This window comes from Tenrec ecaudatus, chromosome 8 (genome assembly GCF_050624435.1).
Source record: "Tenrec ecaudatus isolate mTenEca1 chromosome 8, mTenEca1.hap1, whole genome shotgun sequence".
Taxonomy (NCBI): domain Eukaryota; kingdom Metazoa; phylum Chordata; class Mammalia; order Afrosoricida; family Tenrecidae; genus Tenrec; species Tenrec ecaudatus.
The window spans coordinates 123,941,756-123,960,563 of record NC_134537.1 but is presented as its reverse complement, the minus strand read 5'-3'; the positions used below and the strand labels follow the sequence as shown (position 1 = coordinate 123,960,563).

General features: G+C 44.8%; 1 protein-coding gene and 1 pseudogene across 4 annotated transcripts in view; both read right to left on the bottom strand.

The window, feature by feature from the left end:
• CENPU (centromere protein U) overlaps positions 1-18,808 on the bottom strand; it is a 38,330-nt gene that overhangs the window by 1,055 nt on the left and 18,467 nt on the right. For 3 of the 4 annotated variants that reach the window (XM_075556830.1, XM_075556829.1, XM_075556832.1), the window contains 7 exons: positions 17,794-17,937; positions 16,439-16,508; positions 14,778-14,892; positions 6,884-6,962; positions 6,635-6,682; positions 4,764-4,825; positions 958-1,114 (listed from right to left, as the gene is read on the bottom strand). In XM_075556830.1, coding sequence (XP_075412945.1) covers positions 958-1,114; positions 4,764-4,825; positions 6,635-6,682; positions 6,884-6,962; positions 14,778-14,892; positions 16,439-16,508; positions 17,794-17,937 — 675 coding nt within the window. The remainder of the gene's footprint in view (positions 1-957; positions 1,115-4,763; positions 4,826-6,634; positions 6,683-6,883; positions 6,963-14,777; positions 14,893-16,438; positions 16,509-17,793; positions 17,938-18,808) is intronic. The other variant, XM_075556831.1, reaches the window with a different exon arrangement.
• LOC142455179 (lys-63-specific deubiquitinase BRCC36 pseudogene) lies at positions 1,124-4,755 on the bottom strand (annotated as a pseudogene).

The following is an 18,808-nucleotide window of genomic DNA, read 5'->3' as shown; positions in this document are numbered from 1 at the left end:
TGGGCTCTAAACAAAGTAGGTTCAGTATGCTTGGTGTTTACCAAAGCTGTTATTTACAAACTCAACCAGTGCTACTCTCAACTCATTACAAAATTGTCATCCATTACAAAAAGTCATCCCAAATCCCTTTTCAATAGTGCTAGACTAGTTGGGTAGTATTATATTTTAAAAATTTAAAAACCATTTTTATTTCCAGTTCTCGTCTGCTTAAGAGACTTAATTTTCAGGGTAATGTCAAAAGCGTAAAGTTTAAGTTGGGAGTGAAGAAACAGCTCCAGGGACGTGTGCATGTGTGAATGTTTATATTCTCACACACCGGTACACATGGTGCACCATGTGCTGTCCAGTGGACGCAGGATCACAGCCACTCAGGATGACCAGCAGGGGGTTTCCCAGGCTGTAATCTTCACGGAGCAGACGCCAGGTTTTCTCTCCCAGTTCAAATTGCCTGCCTTTTGGTTAGCATCAGGGCATGAACATACATGACATTTATGACAATAGTAAAATATATAAGTATGTATAATTTTTTCCAATTGCTTAAATCTCAATTTGTGCTGGATGTCACAAGGCAACAAACTGTAGGAATAATCCAGAAGCAACTGACATTAAAGTAAGAATATATCATATTTCCCGGTACTGTGTGCCTTTCACCTAGACTTCTCAACTTCTAAAACAGCACCTGCCATCGATGGTTCACCACCACCCCCTTTTTTTTCAGAGGTGCTCAAGCTAGAGGTGCATGGGCTAGACAGAGTGAGAGAGGTCAGAGTTCACTTCAGAAGTGGCCTCAGCATGGTTATGATGAGAACGTACGACCACTATTCCGGGTGGTTCTCTAGCCCCCTCCGGTCTTCACTATGTCTCTCGCTAGAACAGCACGGCTGTAGCCCTGGGGTGCAGTGGTGCTGCTTTACGGGGAGCAACATCTATGCCCTGAAACCCAGTGAAAGCACTGACCGTTGGCGTGGTGTCTGGTTCTTTTTCTGGAACAGCTGAGTAACCCTGGTGAAGCTGCTGTAAGTCAGATAAGAAGGATGCTGCACTCATAAGGGAAGATTTTCGCTCCTTAAGCTCTTTGTATTTTGTTTGGAGCTGCTCCAGCTGTGGTTCCAACCTTAAAAAAAAAAACATATCCCCCCAAAACAAAGAAGTATAATAAAGTACAAAAGTGTATGAGATTGAGTGCAGTGAGTGAATATGCAAAATAGGGGATATGGCGTAGATGATCGCAGATTTCTTTGGCTCGTAAACGATCATTATAAGAATATGTGAATGCCTCTAGATTTCAAGTTAAAGCCCAATGGTGGGAAAGCAGTTACAAACATTCCCGCATCGCTTTCTATTGCAGATACAGGCTTTCCATCGACTGAGAGCCAGCCACATGAAGGAGGGTAATTACAGGGGTACGTGTAAGACATTTCCAGACTCTTCTAGAGCGGCTTTACAGTTTCCCGTTGCCAACAGGGCCATGGGATCTATCCAGTTTTGATAGGGCAAATGTTTCTGCTCAAAATTCAACAGCATTTGACTTTAACAATTATTCTCTCCCTGTAGCCACTCTGATAGATCTGTAATGTTACCGTACTGTGATATTATTTATTTCCCTGCGGACCAATGGTATCCAACACCTTTCCCCGTGTTTCTTCGCCACTTATCAACTACTTGTTCCTGTCTTCTGTCCAATTCCTGACCTTTTGGATTGGAAGTTTTAAACATTCTATTTTTCAGCATGGGTCAGAAACATGTAAGGTTTGTCTACAAGCTCCCTAAAATTGCAGCTTGTCTTTTCATTTTCTTTAGTTCTTCACAAGCAACCATTTTAATTTTGATGGAGTCTAAGACGTCAATGCTTTGGGGTTCAGGCAATCTGATGGCAAGGAGCCCATCGCTCTCCCGAGCTTAGCTTCTGAGGGTTTCCTGCCGTTATTTCTCTCTGAATGTTTGGTAACTTGCATTTATGTTCACGGTACATTGTGAGTTACATTTTGTAAAAAAGGAGGAGCTTGAGGTTGAAGTCACACTCTCAATGCTTGCGTGTATGGATACCCACATGTCCAAAAGGCTAATTCTATTCTATTGAAGTGCTCTGCACCATTGTCAGAATTACCTGGGCATACTTGTTCACGTCTCTTTCCGTGCCTCCATCTTCTGAAAATACAGCACCGCCTTGATTACTGTGGCCTGGAAGTTGGCCTATTACTATGAGTCCTCAAGCTTTCTAAGTCTTCAAAATTGATTCAGTGTATTATTACTTTTACAAGCGGGTGTTTAGTCTTTCCTCTTTCATCTCCTGCCTTATTCCAGGCGAGAAAGTTCTTGCATAAGCTCTTTTTCTTTTTGCAACGCTTGCAAATGCTGTTGGATTTGCCCCGGTCTATCCTCCAACCACTGCAGGAGGCCCACTGACTGCTGACATCTGACTGCACAGGTTCTTGGCAAACATGGAACCATTATGGATCTTGGTTACTGAGTCCAGATGTATAAGGCTTTGGGTACTTCAATATGCATGCTGCTCCTGCTGGCACAGGATCTTGAGTTACTCCACTGCTGATTCAAGGCACACTTTCCCAATGGTGACATGAGGCACAATGTGCATTGGAATTTCAGTGCTCTCATATTCCGAGCTCCTGTGGAAGCAAGTGTAGAGCAGCCAGCCAGTCTTGGTGTTTCTATCTTCAACGAAACAGGTAAAAACCAGCCCAACAAATCCTTGGTCCATCATCTGGTACATGGCTTGTGTGCAAGCATCAACATGAGAAGGCCAAACAGTTATACAAAGATGGGAATGGTACCAGCCCACAACTCTCATGGGGAGACCTGTGAGCTCAGCCAACCTCTCTGCTTCTATTGAAGCCACCCACAACTGCTCTGGAGAAATCTCCACTCAGTCCCTCCTCTTATGAGAACATTGTGTGATGATGACAAAATGAATGTGAACAATCTTCTCAGTGTCAACCTTTTCACCAAGGGCTGGCTCTTTAGTTCCAGTGTGTGCATATCTTGAGTCACTCCTTACATCATCAACCAACCCACCGATGCATAACCCCAACACCCCTGCTTCTCGGTGCACAGCCTGCACCGCCCTCTGCGCCATCTTGTCCCAGCCGGCTCTCATCCACTTAGGCCCACGTGGGCCTGGCCAACTGTGCAATCTTTTAAGAAGCTCCTTTGGAGAATGCACTGCAAATGCAAGCCTCTGTTCTCCCGAGTCATGGGTCCCAGGAGGCAACGAGTTGTCTTGGCCTCGTCAGAGGTGGACAATGAACAGGAAGAGGGCCTCTGGTGTCACCAATCAGGCGAAAATGTTCACCGTCTTCTCAGTGCCTTTGCTGTAAAAACACCCGTCAGTTTGTCAAGCATCCAATGCTTCAGCGCTGCAACACGCCACCACGCATCAAGTGCTCCTTGGGACTCCGAGCCTGTGCGAAACACTGGACAGGACAGGATCTCGACACTTCCATGGATCCATTTTTTAAAGTGCAAGGGATTCGAGTGGTGGGGGTGAGGAGGACTGCCAGTATTTTATTTTCTCAGATAACGGTAGAAAAAAAGAACTAATCTAGTGTTGTAACTTTGTAAGTCAATTTTAGGAGTTCTTGAAATAAACCCAGCACTCTGAGAAGGAGCTGCCATCAGACCCTGCCGCTGCCTCCTAAGTGTGTAAGCTACCATCCTGGGTTGGGATTTCATGTCTAAGATAATGACAGATCACATGTTTCTCCTCCTATGCCTTTCTGAATAGGCTTCTCAACTTCTAAAATCACACCCAGAAAAGGAACAAGAGAGGCTGCTCTTTAAAACATGTCAGTGGTCTCAATGCTGATGAAAATTCTACTAAACCAGCTCTTACTGTATAGCTACCTCACAGGATTATCGTGATGACGAATGGGTTAACACACAAAGTAATTTAGGACTGTGTCTGGCACTCCGAAAGCTTTTCTGTGTTAGGCATTATATTGCCTTTGTTTCTTATTCTGGCCTGGGTCAGTGAACCTGATCATGGGCCAACACCCATTTACAGGTGAGATATGAAGACCAATGGACCAGAGAACCAATCTCTCCTTTCTCTAAATTCCTGTGGCAATCTCTAGAAGTTACGCTTGGTTTCACACCGTCTTTTCAGGTGATGATGATTGTGTAGCCCAGGGATGTTACAGCTGGCCCTGGCGGAGCGAAAGTCGATGGCTACTGTGCAACTAGCCACGCTCCAGCTCTCATGACTGCTGGGCCTCCCAGGAGAACTCTAAGACAGACCTACAGCCTGCTCAACAGGCTGGTAGTGTGTGTTCCGATTTCTCTCACAGACACAGGGGCAGCTCTGGCTTGGGAGGCCTGGGAATTTCTCCTGGCCCAGCTTTTAGCAAGGGGTTCACCGATCTCATTAAAAAAGGGTGATTAACACAGACATAGCGCTTCTTATATGCCATCAGAACACATGAGGTGGCAGGTGTTACTGTTAGGCTCATCTTACAGATGAGGACTCTGAGGGTCAGGGAGGTTTGCTCGCCCAAGGTCGCACAGTCGCAAGAGGCAGGTTCTACAACCGGTGCATTCAATCATACATGTACGCTGCCTCTCAGGCCAGAGTCCAGACACTGCTGGCACAAGAGGACTACTGAATTCTCTTTTGATCAAGGTTTTACAACTAGGCAGCATAACCTTCTTCATGGATATCCAAAGCTAGGGGATTTAACTACAGCACATCAACCCATTACTCCCAAATGGCACTCAATTTTATACCATAAATTCAGATCCCATCTTACCGAAGCAGTTCATTCTGGGCTTCAATCAGACGCTGCCTTTTCTTTTCAATAGCCGAAATCATCTACGTGACACAATGACGCCTCGGTTAATTGTGCCAGTGTTTGAGCACTGCCGTGTCTAAGAGACACAGCAGCGAAGAGCTTCTTGACCATCACAGAGCTTTGGTCTAGCAGGGAAGACAGCTTCTAACCATAGGCCAGCAGTTCAAACGCACTAGCCACTCTGAGGAGGAAAGATGAGGCTGCCCCTTTCCATAAATATTTATATTTCAGAATCCCAAAGGGATATACTCTGCCCTATAGGGTTGCCGTGGCTGGCAGTGAGGCTGCGAAAAGAATAGCAGGCATTTCTACCTCATGACGATTTTAAAGGTCTTCCTAGCTAGACCTGATCTGGGTCACATTAAATGTGGAAGCCGGGAATGCTTTGGTCCAAGGAGAACATCTCAACATCAAAAACTTCACTATCTTAGCCATCACTTTCATTGACTAGCCAATATCCTACTGCTGGATATTCAGACCGTTCCTTATAAGCAACACCATCAAACGCTCACTTAGAGCTTGAGAGTGCGAATACAAAGGCTTAGAACCACTGAGAGAAAACTACACACCTCGAACCCACCTCTCTATTAGCCGCAGCGGACACGCCCTTCAGTCCCGGATCCACACAGCGAGGGCCCTGCGGTGGTTCTATAGCTGTGGCCGAGCTCACTGCTTTCCACCCACATTTATAGGGTCCGTCAGGGGGGCAACACGCCAGCAGCAGCCCAGGGCTCGAAAGGAAGTCTCCTGGCCACTAATCGAGGTTTTGTCCCTAGTTGTCCTCTGACCTGGGACAGTTCTCTGGGGAGTTTAGCTTTCTGACATCCACAAAAGCCATCACCAAGCAGTGTGATACTCATCAATGGAGTCATTTGGCCTTGACAGCCACTTCTAGGTCAATGTTGGAAACAAAGGGCCTGACTCCCCCCATCTGTGCTCAAAAAACCCTTATTTTGACATCTGAGCAGCTTTAAGAAGCAAAGACGATTAGGTCCCTGTGCCTTAGCTGACATTTACAGCACCCACCACATCAATCAATTACAATGCTGGCTCAAACCTCACCATCCTGAGTCAATTCTAACAGGGGAGGGCTGCCCCCGAGTTTCCAAAATGGTAACTCTTTACAAAGCTTTGTTTTCACCCCCAGAGCTGGCTGGTGGCTTTGAACTGCTGACCCCATACAACCACTATGCCACAGGGCTCCATGAAAATCTGACGACAACTGTCCAATGCTGCCGCGTTCCGTTAGGGCAAGCACCTGGGAAGCACTCGTGGCGGTGTGCGGGCACCACAACGAGATGAGCGTAGTTAATGTCGCATGGTGTTAGGAATCTACACAAAATAAACATTTGCATGTATTTTTCACAATTAAAGGCACATATAACGTGACGATTGTTACATGTCACATGTCATTACATCACCATCAGGAGACCACTGCCAGCAAATGCCAGTGTTCCTAGGGCAGATGGACCCAGGAGTAAATAAAAAAATCAGCCTTGATGTTTGGGACCCATGTAAACCCGGTGCCGCCGAGTCAGCTCTGCCTCCTAATGACCGTGTGGGACAGAGCGGAACTGCTCCACGGTGTTTCCAATGCTGTCAATCCCTACGGGAGAAGTAGATGTTGGGGTCAAACCTGTCAGTTAACAGCCCGGTGTCTAACTCGGTCCCACCACCAGGGCTCCTTGGGAACGTGTCACAGTGAGCAGTAGAGCACCTCCTCCTGCAGATGCGCGAAGTCCGCGCTGCTCCCACCCTTGCCCGTGTCGTCTGCCTCACTCCCACCCACCCCTGCCGTCTGACTGCACGTCCACACAGAAATCGTTTACCTTCACATTTGTCCTTTTCAGGGTTCTCAGCTTCTGGACCTCGTTAATCTACACAAAACAAACACGTATTTGCATGTGCTTTTCAAAATTAAAGGCACATACAATGTAACTACTGTAACATGTCACGTGTCATTTACATCAGCATCAGGAGACCACTGACAGCCTGCCAGCAAAGGCCAGCTTTCCTACAGCATTATAGGATTAGCAAATAAAAAAAATTGGCCGACACATTTATGTCCATGAGTTTACCATTTTGATGAGGTCGTCTTTAACGGTAGAGTAGAATCTGTGGATGGCTTCCTTACACACGCTAGATTTTATTCTTTGTCTGAGTAAAAAAAAAGAAAAAAGTTACTTAAAAGGATTCTGCAAGGTGCTTCATTTGCTTAATGTACACACACACACACACAATCGATGCATGGCATTTAAAATATTTAAGAGGGCAATGCTTAGTCTGCATCTCTGAGGAGGACAACGTACTGGAAGCATGTCTCGGCAAAACAAAAAGAGGAAATATTTTTCCAATGACTGTCTGGTATGTTCTCATCTTCACTCTCTGACACAGGCCATGGCCACAAGCGACACCAATTCATGTTGAAATGCCTTCCAACACAGACCCTGTGCTGCTGCTTGGTCCAACGACTGACAAGGCTCTTATCCCTGCTCTCAGTGCTTGCTACATGTTTGGACTGTCGGCTACGTAGCCAACAATCAACTCTCCAGCCCTGCAGAAAGCATAAACCTGACCCAAAGAAGTGGGCTCAGGTCCGCTGTCACTGAGAGGAGGAAACTGGGGAGCAAGCTCTGGTTGTAGAAATCCAGCTCACGTGCGTAGCTGAATGGCAGTCCTACTAGGACTGCGCAGAAGACAGCAGCTAGAACCCTACCTCTGGCCTGCGCACTGCAGGATACATCATTTCACACACGGCCTTGGGGCTGAGAGTAGTAAGTCTCCCAGTATGTGTCAGGTAGCCAACGGGTGAATGAGTCAACAAACTGCTAACACCTACACCACAGACTACAAACAACAGATAAACCCAACACCTTCGAGGCACCTCCAGGCAATTACACTGAGTAAAAATAAAAAGCCACTTCCAAACAGCTACACATTATATTACTCCATTTGTACAACAATCTTGAAATGACAGAATTAGAGCTAGGCTGAAGTGATGAGCTTACCAGGGGCTAAGTTAGGGCAGTGGGGTAGGGGCAGCAGGGAGGCTTATGGAAAGGTCACTGTCATTATAGCACAGGGGTCCCTGGGGCGTGGGCACTTCAGCATCCTGACTAGTGGTGGAGACACACACCCACACATGCGAGAAATCAGCACAGAACTAAGTGCCACAAGAGAACACCAGTAGAGTGGGAATGCTCATGGAGGTCGGTGGATGGCACCACCGCCCGTGTGTGTCCTAATTGTGAGGGGCCACCACCGGGAAGCTGCCTGAAGACTAGAGACCTGTCTGCATTTTTCTTACAGTTGCATGTGAATCTACAATTATCTCAAAATCAAAAATTGAACTTTAGAAAGAATGTAGATATAACTGTTTACAACTTGAATTTAAGGGGAAAAAATTCCCGAATGAAAAAATTCCAATTTTAATACTGTATGACTGATGGTGTCCTTATAGAGAAGAAGAGACAGAAGCACAGGAGGAAGCGCTCTGGGGGCAAGAATGGAGCATCTACAAGAGCAAGCCCGGGAACGCCTTGGGCTACCAGGAGCTCGGAGGAAAGGAGAATCTTGAAGAACGCATGGGTCCGTCAATATCCAGAACTTGCACTTCTGCATGGGCTGCCAGAAGAACAAATTGGTCGAATGCCCCTTAGACTTGAGGAGGGTGAGGCTTTATCGAGAGCTCAGTCCCTGAAAGGGGCATCACACTTAGTAAGGTGGAGGGTCGGTGAAGAGAGAGGAAGCCCATCATGGAGGAGGACTGACACGGAAGCTGCAGTCGTCACCCACTCCAGCGTGGCGGCAACTGCAAGGATGGTGCCGCCCAGGCCGCGTGCCGCACTGTTGTACATGGACTTGGACTTGGAACGGACTCAGTGGCCCCCTAACAACAACAGAGGCCACAGAACTGGGAGGCAATGCATTTCTACTGAGTGAAGACAGTAAGCCTGGGGCACTTCGTGACAGCGCCCTAGGAAACTGAGAGATATGTCAGAACTTTTCCATCCACTTGTGCAGAAAGTGGCTTTGAGACATATAGCATGATGACTAAAGTGACACTTCCTACAGTGAAGCATGGAGACAGAGAAAATGGAGGGAAAGATGTACAAAGTAACTGAGGTCTGAGGGGGCATAGGTTAGAACTGCTTGAAGTCTGCTGGCTGTAGCCTGGCTGTAAGGGATAATCATAAATAAGAGAAGCCCCGCTTGCGGCAGACTTCGGTTTTGCTTCCCACAATAACCCCAGCACCTGCAGCAATGTGGACCTCTATCCCCGTGCCCTCAAGAGCGAAGCCAGGGCTGTGTGAACACCAGAAAGAAATCCTGGAGGGAAAAACCAACCAACTTTGGTAACTGATGCCTCATTTTCCTCTGCCAAACACTCAGGCGTGGAGGATGACATTCCAAGAGTATCTGCTCTTCAGGCTGCTCACTTCTGAAGGGCAGAGGGTGAAGTCCTGGCAAGCCATGTTTTGTGGGGTGAGCGACTAAAGTTTCCTAACATCGGTCCAACCAACTCCCCACCCTGAACTCCTGGGAAGTGATGGGGCCTGGCTTAGCCTGCACCTACACTCACTGGCTGAGAGGAAAGCCGAGAGCCCCAAGGAAAGTAAGCTCACAGTCTGCAGTCACAAGACACTGGAGAACTGTCTTTTTTAGAACTGATGGTGTAGTTATTTAAAATTAGTCAAAGGAATGTTCTGAGAGCCATTAGCAACATAAGACATACCATGGAAACAAAAGGCAAAAATAGTAACCATAAAAACAGCTAAACCAGGAGCCCTGGTAGCAAAATGGTGAAGTGCTCACTTGCTAATAAAAACAGCTAAACCAAAATAGCTGAACAATAGAATGGATACATCTGAGAAATAAAAATGAAAACAGGAAAATTATTTTTTTTTAAAAAGCCACATTGCACGGGTAAGAAAAGAAGCAATTCTATCATTCAAACAGTCTGAAAACGAGAAAGGAATAAAAACCGGCATTAAGAATCTTAGATGAAAATCTTACCACAGTGAATGAGGGAGGAGTGCGGAGTGGAGACCCAAAGCCCATCTGTGGGCCACTGGACATCCCCTTACAGAGGGGTCTCGGGGAGGAGACGAGTCAGTCAGGGTGTGATGTGGCAACAATGAAAAATGCAACTTTCCTCTAGCTCCTCAATGCTCCCCCCGCCCCCCTCCCCACTACCATGATCCCAATTCTACCTTGCAAGTCTGCCTAGAACAAAGGATGTACACTATACAGATAGGAACTGGAAAAGCAGGGCAGATGACACCTTCAGGACCAGTGGTGTGAGTGGCAATACTGGGAGGGTGGGTTGGAAAGGGGGAACCGATTACAAGAATCTACATGTGACCTCCTCCCTGGGGGACGGACAACAGAAAAGTGGGTGAAGGAAGACGTCAGACAGGTCAAGATATGACAAAATAATAATTAATGGTTCATGAGGGAAGGGGGAGTAGGGAGGGAGATGAAGACCTGGTGCCAGGGGCTTAAGTGCAGAGCAACTGTTTTGAGAATAATGATGGAAATGAATGTGTACACATGTGCTTTACACAACTGATGTATGTGTGGATTCTGATAAGAGTTGTATGAGCCCCCAATAAAACGATTAAAAAAAGAAAATGATGATGGTAACATATGTACAAATGTGTTTGACACAATAGATGAATGTATGGATTGTGATGGGAGATGTAAGAGCCCCCAATAAAAGTATTTAATAATTAAAAAAAGGTTAAAAAAAAGAATCTTAAAAATGACAGGTACATTGATTCTAACTTTTGCATCCCAATCATCAATAACTACCAGTGCATCTTGATTGCATATTTGATCAATGTCTGACTAAAGCTGGTAGAATTCAATTTCTTCATCATTAGCTCTTTGGTTGGTGCATAAAGTTGAATAGTCGCTGGATTGACTGGATCTCCTTGGAGGCAGATAGATGTAATCCGATGCATTAGACCTGAAGATTTAGCAAGCTCCTTTCTGACAATGAAGGAAATGTCATTCCTCTTGACTGTGTTATTCCCGGTATAGTAAATCATTAGAGAATGGCCCCTGTGGGTTTTTGAGACTTTAAATCATTTTTTAAAAAACATTTTATTAGGGGCTCATACAACTCTTATCACAATCCATACATATACATACATCAATTGTATAAAGTACATCTGTACATTCTTTGCCCTAATCATTTTCAAAGCATTTGCTCTCCACGTAAGCCCTTTGCATCAAGTCCTCTTTTTTTCCCCCTCCCTCCCTGCTCCCCCCTCCCGCATAAACCCTGATAATTTATAGATTATTATTTTGGAGACTTTAAATCTTTATGGAAGTAGACTGCCTCATTTTTCTCCCATGGAGTGGCTGGTGGGTTCAAACTTTGGGTCTTGTGTTTAGTTAGCAGCTCTGTGTGTAGCCCACTACCACCACCACAAAGACTTAAAGGAAGATTAAAAAACATTAAAAAGTGAAAAGAGATAGGTAGAAGCAATAGGATCGGTACACTGGTCCAAATATGTTGAAATAATGACAGACGTAAGTGGGCTAACTTCAATTCAAAGACAGGCATCATGGAAAGAACTGTAAGAAACAATGTTTAGACTGTGGTGCAGACACACACAACGCAGCGATGAACCCATGAAACACATCCCCGCATGGGACGAACTGGAGGAAATCATGCTAAGAGAAGTAAGCCATGCACAAAAGGACAAGTACAACATGAGTCTGCTGAGGTAAGCTTAAAAAAAAAATGCAAAAGGGGCATAGGGAAAAAGCTACTGTATACAAACATTCCTGTGATAGGACCAAGTAGTATGGCAGGGGCCAGACCAAATCCAGGAATACATATGGTAGACAACTAAAAAGGAGGCGGGGAAAGGGAATGAATGAATGAACAAATAACTAAATGGGTAACGGGGCACTAACCCACCCAAGGGGAGGGTATTGTTTAGGTCCCCACAGGGAAAGAGGGACCAGGCTTCAACCCGGTGCTCCAAGATATGAATGCAACATGCCGGCATGGAGTAGGGAACCAGTGGAGAGGTCTGGGAGGCTGACCCCAATCCCAACTACATGGACAGCTGCCCCTCCCCGGAGAAGAATTTATTTCGAAGGATGACACTGAATCTGCAGCTCCGGGAGAGGGACATATCTGATCAGAGCACACGGGAGCAGATGAAGGTGGAGGAAGAGAGAGTGGAGCACATCCTGGCCTACCAGCCTTGAGGAAGATATTCTTGCTCAGAGCAGCCAATCCATAGAGGAGACCATATGGCCAGGCCCCACTATGAGACACGACATCTCTCACTGACCCATAACCCTACAGGGGACAACACTGGAGACACAGGGTGGGAATACGCCTGATCTGATCCCACCACGCCGAGGCAACACACTAAGGGCGTGCAACAGACCAGCAAGGGGAACACAGCAATGAAGTCCCCAGGGAATAACAGACTTTGGGACCAGGCCTTGGCATGCCAGCAGACTCGACGGGAAAACACTCCTAAAGGCCAACCAACAGACCTTGAACTAACTACAAGCTTTTCTTGTTGTTTTTTTTCATTGGCTTATTGTTGTTCTGTTTTATTTTGTTGCTTGCTTTTGCTCTGTCTTGTTTTTGTGCATGTTATTATCTCCGCAGGTCTAAATAAAATAGACTGGGTGAACAATCTGGAGGAGAAAACAACGGGACCAATAGTTCCAGGGGGACATGGAAAGGGGAAGGTGGGGGAAAGGTAGTGGAGTTAACAAACTCAGGGACAAGGGAACAAGTGATCCAAATCGGTGGTGAAGAGGGTGTAGGAGGCCTGATAGGGCGTGACCAAGGGTAATGCAACCAAGAAGAATTACTGAAACCCTAATGAAGGCTGAACATGACTGTGGGACAAGAGGAAAGTAAAGTGAATTAGAGGAAAGAGCTAAAAGGCAAAGAGCATTTATAGAGGTCTAAATACAGGCATGTACATATGTAAATATATTTCTATATGAGGATCTGGAAATAGATCTATGTGCATATATGTATAGGCTTAGTGTTAAGATAGCAGATGGACATTGGGCCTCCACTCAAGTACTCCCTCAATGTAAGAATACTTTGTTCTATTAAATTGGCATTCCATGATGCTCACCTTCCTGACACAACCGCAGAAGACAAAGCGGATGAATAAGCAAATGTGGTAAAGAAAGCTGATGGTGTCCAGCTACCAAAAGATATAGCGTCTGGGGTCTTAAAGGCTTGAAGGTAAACAAGTGGCCATTTAGCTCAGAAGAAACAAAGCCCACATGGAAGAAGCACACCAGCCTGCGGGATCATGAGGTGCCCAAGGGATCAGTTATCAGGCATCAAAGAACAAAAATCATATCACTGTATGCTCACCTCCCTGATATAATCGCTGAAGACAAATGGGTGCATAAGCAAACGTGGTGAAGAAAGCTGATGGAGCCCAGCTGTCAAAAGATAAGAGTGTCTGGGGTATTAAGGCTTGAAGGTAAACAAGCGGCCATCTAGCTCAGAAGCAACAAAGCCCACATGGAAGAAGCACACCAGTCTGTGTGATCATGAGGTGTTGAAGGGATCAGGAATTAGGCATCATCACAACAAAAAAATCTTATCATTGTGAATGAGGGGGAGAGTGCAGAGTGGAGATCCAAAGTCCATCTGTAGGCAATTGAACATCTCCTTATGTAAGGGTCGCGGGGAGCAGACGAGCCATTCAGGGTGCAGTGTTTCATAGCAACTATGAAACATACAACTTTCCTCTAGTTGATAAATGCTACCTCCCCTCCACTACACTCCCCACTATCATGATCCCAATTCTACCTTACAAATCTGGCTAGACCAGAGGATGTACACTGGTACAGATAGGAACTGGAAACACAGGGAATCCAGGGTGGATGATCCCTTCACGACCAGTGGCGCGAGTGGCGATACTGGGAGGGTGGAAAGGGGGAACTAATTACAAAGGTCTACATGTGACCTCCTCCCTGGGGGATGGACAACAGAAAAGTGGGTGAAGGGAGATGTTAGACAGTGCAAGATAGGATAAAATAATAATTTATAAATTATCAAGGGTTCATGAGGGAGGGGGGAGCGGGGAGGGAGGGGGAAAAATGAGCTGATGCCAGGGGCTTAAGTGGAGAGCAGATGTTTTGAGAATTATGAAAACAATGAATATACAATTGTGCTTTACACAATAGATGTATGGATGGATTGTGGTAAGAGTTATATGAGCCCCTAATAAAATAATTACCAAAAAAAGGAAAGAAACAATGTTTAAGATCACACAAAAGGTCAGAAAAAAAAGATTAAAAACGTACACTCTGGTAAATACTAACAGAAGAAGCTAGTGAGTGTAGGTAAGGATAAGGTATTTTTAAGACGATAATGTATTGTTAGGGATGGCGAAGGTTGCTACATAATTATAGTTTTCAATCCACAAGACAGCATTTTATACATGAAGTTTCTAATAAAACAATCTCTAAATATATATATACACACATATACGTATATAGCAAAAATTGACAGAAACACTGGGAAAAACTGATCATAGATTAAGCACAAATCCAGTAATTAGGAATTCTACAAAGAACATATGGTAGGCCATAAAGCAAGACACAAAATTGAAAAAAAATAAGTACTTCCAGACCATGATTATATTTTAACATATTTAAGATAAAAGGGTAATGGGAAAATATAAATTAAAAGTCTACCTATTTGAATATTTAAAAACAAGACTGGTAAATAAACTCAGGACTAGAGAAAATATTACAAGGAATTGCACAAAATCCGTAAAACAGAATGCTAATGAAAATATTACACATCAAAGACTGAAGACCAAAAGTGGCGCTTCAAGGGAAATTAGGTACATAGGAAGGAGCTTCAAGAAGCGCATGGAAAAATAGAATTACAAGAAAGGAATTTCTCACAACCTTTTTAAGCCCTCCTGTGTATCACTACAACAAAGTACTTACTCATACTCCGAGAAGGTTTTCTCAAATGCAGACAAAACCACATCCAACTCCTGGATGTTCCTGGTTTTCTTTCCTTCTAGACACCAAATAAATGCACCGTCAGAATTGTCACCATCTAGAACATTCCAATAAGTCAATTTACAAGTTATTCATACTGTGGTTTCCATTCATGGGTCAAAGACAGCCCAACCAGATATACAGATAGCTGTAGTTGAAGTAGCTTATGAGCAACCTCACTCACTTCTTCCTCTCCCAGGACACAGTCTCCTGTGCCTTCTCTGCCGATCTAACTGCTGTGTCCTCAGCTTCTCTACCATTTATGCTGAAGCAGTCCAAAAACAATTTTAGTTAGCCTGATGGGCTTTGGAGCCCTGATGGCGCAGTGGTTATGAGTTGGGCTGCTAACCAGTTTGAAACCATCAGCCACTACGTGGAAGTAAGACAGCCATTTCTACCCCCAGACTGTGAGTGTCTCATAAACCCACAGAAGCGGTTCAACCCTGTCCTGCAGGCTCGCTATGAGTGGAACTGACTCAATGGCAGTGAATTTGGCTTGAGTTCTGATGGGCATTTACGTCTTAGCTTGCTGTAATCAAGACTACTAGTGAATGAACTCCCCTTTAAGTGTTCCTGAATTTTAATCTGATAGACCACTTCTGGAACACATCAAGATTACTCACAGTATTCTGCTCTTCAGCCACTAAAATATTTATGAAAAGCTACCTACTGGACTCAGGCAGATCATGTAACCTTCCAGAGCCACAGGTTCTCACAGCTAACAGGAAGAAAAGCAAAGTGAAAACCATGTTGTTCTTGTTATGTTTATGGTGGGACGCGAGCCAAGGAAATATCCATAAATGCATTTGTGAAGTGCTCACAAAACAAAACAAAACAAAAACCTCACCGCCATCAAGCCATGTCAACACATGGCGACCCTATCGGGCAGGGTAGGACTGCCCCCATTCCCAAGACTGCAACTGCTTACAGGAGTGAAAAGCCCTGTCTTTCTCGCTTGTTAGGGGCTACTACCAGTCCATTTCTCATTAATATCCAAATTATTTCTTTTATAATGTTCACAAAAGATACCGAGGGAGGGGGGATCAAAAAAGATACTGAGAAAAGATACTTCACTTTTCCCTGATGCCAGTTCCTTATTTAATACCTAAAACTGATGAGCACGCTGACTGAGAACTGTCTCTGATTCACCCTGATCTCTACTCGATTCTTGGCTGATGACAGCCATCGATTCCCTGCCCCTGCTGCCTGTCCCTCGCCCCCTGAACCTGGCTGGCTGAGACCAGAAGATGAGGGAGGGATGTTGTGCAACTTCCACAAAGAAGGCCTGGTCTGAAGAGATCTCAAATGCAGGCTGTTTTTGCCTCCTTAAATGCTTCCTCTTGGAACTATGCTGCCATGTAAAAGTCCAACAACTTACCACATAAAGAAACACAAATCCCAAACTAACTACCATATATACTCAAGGATAAGGAGTTTTTCCAGCACATTTTTAATGCAGTTTTTGTGGTAAAATTAGGTGCCTCGGCAGATATTCGGGTTAGTTTACACTTGAGTATATATGGTATATCAAGATAGAGGGTTTTGGGGGGGGGGGGGAAGAAAGAAATTTCTAAATCAGTGGACAAGTAAAACATCATTGGTACCTGAGTCTACATTTTTACTTCTTGATTTCTTCCTTTGGTCATTAAGCCTCTGCCTCTTTTTCTGGGTTTTCTACCAAAAAAAAGTAGCAATTTCTATTGAAGAGATTATTTTAAAGAATTGAGAAAACAGTACTACCAACTACTGTCAGTTACTATTTTAATTCTCGTTTAGTTATGAATTTATATATATTTGATTATGTAAATTACTAAATCCAGACAAAGAAACACTGCAAAAATTAAATAACACTGTTAGAAAATACAACAAAGTCCAGTTGATTTTAGAGAGCTTTCCTTGGGAAGCAGCAGAGCTTACATTATGAGAGCTCATAGTTCTCTTCCGAGGAATGGAGAAATAACCGCTTCTAGATCCCTTTTCTTGCCATATTCCTACTCACTGCCAGACTCGATTCTGACTCCTATAGAGCTTACTGGACAGGGTAGAACTGCTTCTGTGGGTTTCTGAGTCTGTAACTCTTTATCTAAGTAGAAAGTTTCATCTTTCTCCCCAGAGTGGCTGGTGGTTTTGAACTGCTAACCTTGAGGTTGGCAGCCCAACACATAGCCCACTCTGCCAACAGGGCTCGTTCTCTTTCCATAAGCAACCATAATTGGGTGTGTGATAGTTACTTTTATGTGTATCTTGGCTAAACTCTGGTCTCCAATTAGTCAAGTACCAATCTAAATATTGCTCTAAAGGTATTTAGAGATGATTAATATTTATAATCCCATGAAGAGATAGTCTCAGAAGTTCACAGGGGCAGTTCTACTCTGTCCTATAGGTGGCAACAAGTCAGAATGGACTCAACGGCATGGGCTTTTTGGTCTTCCAGTGTGGTAGGCTACCCTCTGTAATGAGTGAGCTCCATCCCATCACTTAAAAAAAGCAAAGCCGACATTTTCCAAGGGAGCTGAAGTCGGTGTGCTGCTGGGGTTCCTGCTCTGCTTGCCCCAGAGTTCAGCCTCGAGACTGCTGGCTTTCACAGCCTTCCACAAGACCCACGGACCTCGTATTTGCTGGCCCCTATAACCATGAGTCAATTTATTAAAATAAACCTCTCTCCAGACTCACACATCTCATCCGATACCTCAGGGCTCCCACCCTAAAGAGGCAAAATAACAGACGGGTTCTAGGAATTAGGACGTGGACCTAACTTTAGCAGTCACCATTTAGGCCCCTGAGATTGTAAATGGCAAACTGATCTTTTCAAGGGGCTGAAGGAGTGAGAAAATGCTCCTAAACATTTGAAACACCACCCCCCCCCCAAAAAAAAGGGAGGCAGGCACTCTTCGTCTGTAGCCCAGGTCTCTTTTCAACAGAGGCATGGGCATTGCGTCATCCTTTTTTTCAGAGTGACCTTAGGTTTGGGGGAACGTTCCGAAGGCGCAGTGGCTGGAATTGCTTCATGCTGCTGTGAGCTCCTTTTCTTGGCTGGTTGATCTTGTCTGGTTCCATCACTGCTTTTGGATTCATCAAGGGCGAGCTGTAGGCTTCCTTCAAGCTGCATCAAGAAATACTGGTTTAGGAAACACAGATGCTTACAATTCTGCACACAATCGCACATCATTGCAAATCCACACTTCTAATTTCTGAATGTCTACCTCAAACATGGCAGGAACATAACCTTCCTATTAAGAAAAGTGGCTGCATGACTAATGTATAGGAAGGGAAACCAGGATTAAGAAGCTCCAAATAAGAGGGGGGTCCGAGCAGAGGCCCCAAACCCATCTGTAGACAATGGGACATCCCCTCACAGGAAGGTCACAAGGAAGGGATGAGTAAACCAGAGTACAGTATAAAACCGATGAAACACACAATATTCCTCTGGTTCCTTGAGGCTTTCGCACCCCTATTACCATGACCCCAGTCCTGTCTTTCACTGTGGCGTAGACTGGAGCATGAACACAGGTACAGATAAAAGCTCAAGACACATGGATCCAGGTCAGATAAACCCGTCAAGAACAGAAATGGGAGTAGCGATACCAGAAGGGCAGGGGGATGGGGAGAGAAGAGGGGAAGAAGGGGGAACTGATGGCAACGATCAATGCATGCCCCCCCACACACACACAGGGGAATGAACAACAAACTGTGGGGGGAGACAATGGTTAGTGTAAGATATGAAAACAATTATAATTTATCAAGAGGTCGCAAGGGTGGGAGGTTGTGGGGGGGGGTGTTAAAAAGAGGAGCTGATACCAAGGGCTCAAACAGAAAGTAAATGTTTAGAAAATAATAATGGCAACATATGCACAATTTAGCTTGATACAATTGTATGGATTATTATAAAGCTGTGAGAGCCAATAAAATTATCTTAAAATAACAAGCTCCATATAAATGTCTCCGGGAGTCCCAGTACCGTTTCCAATCACAGC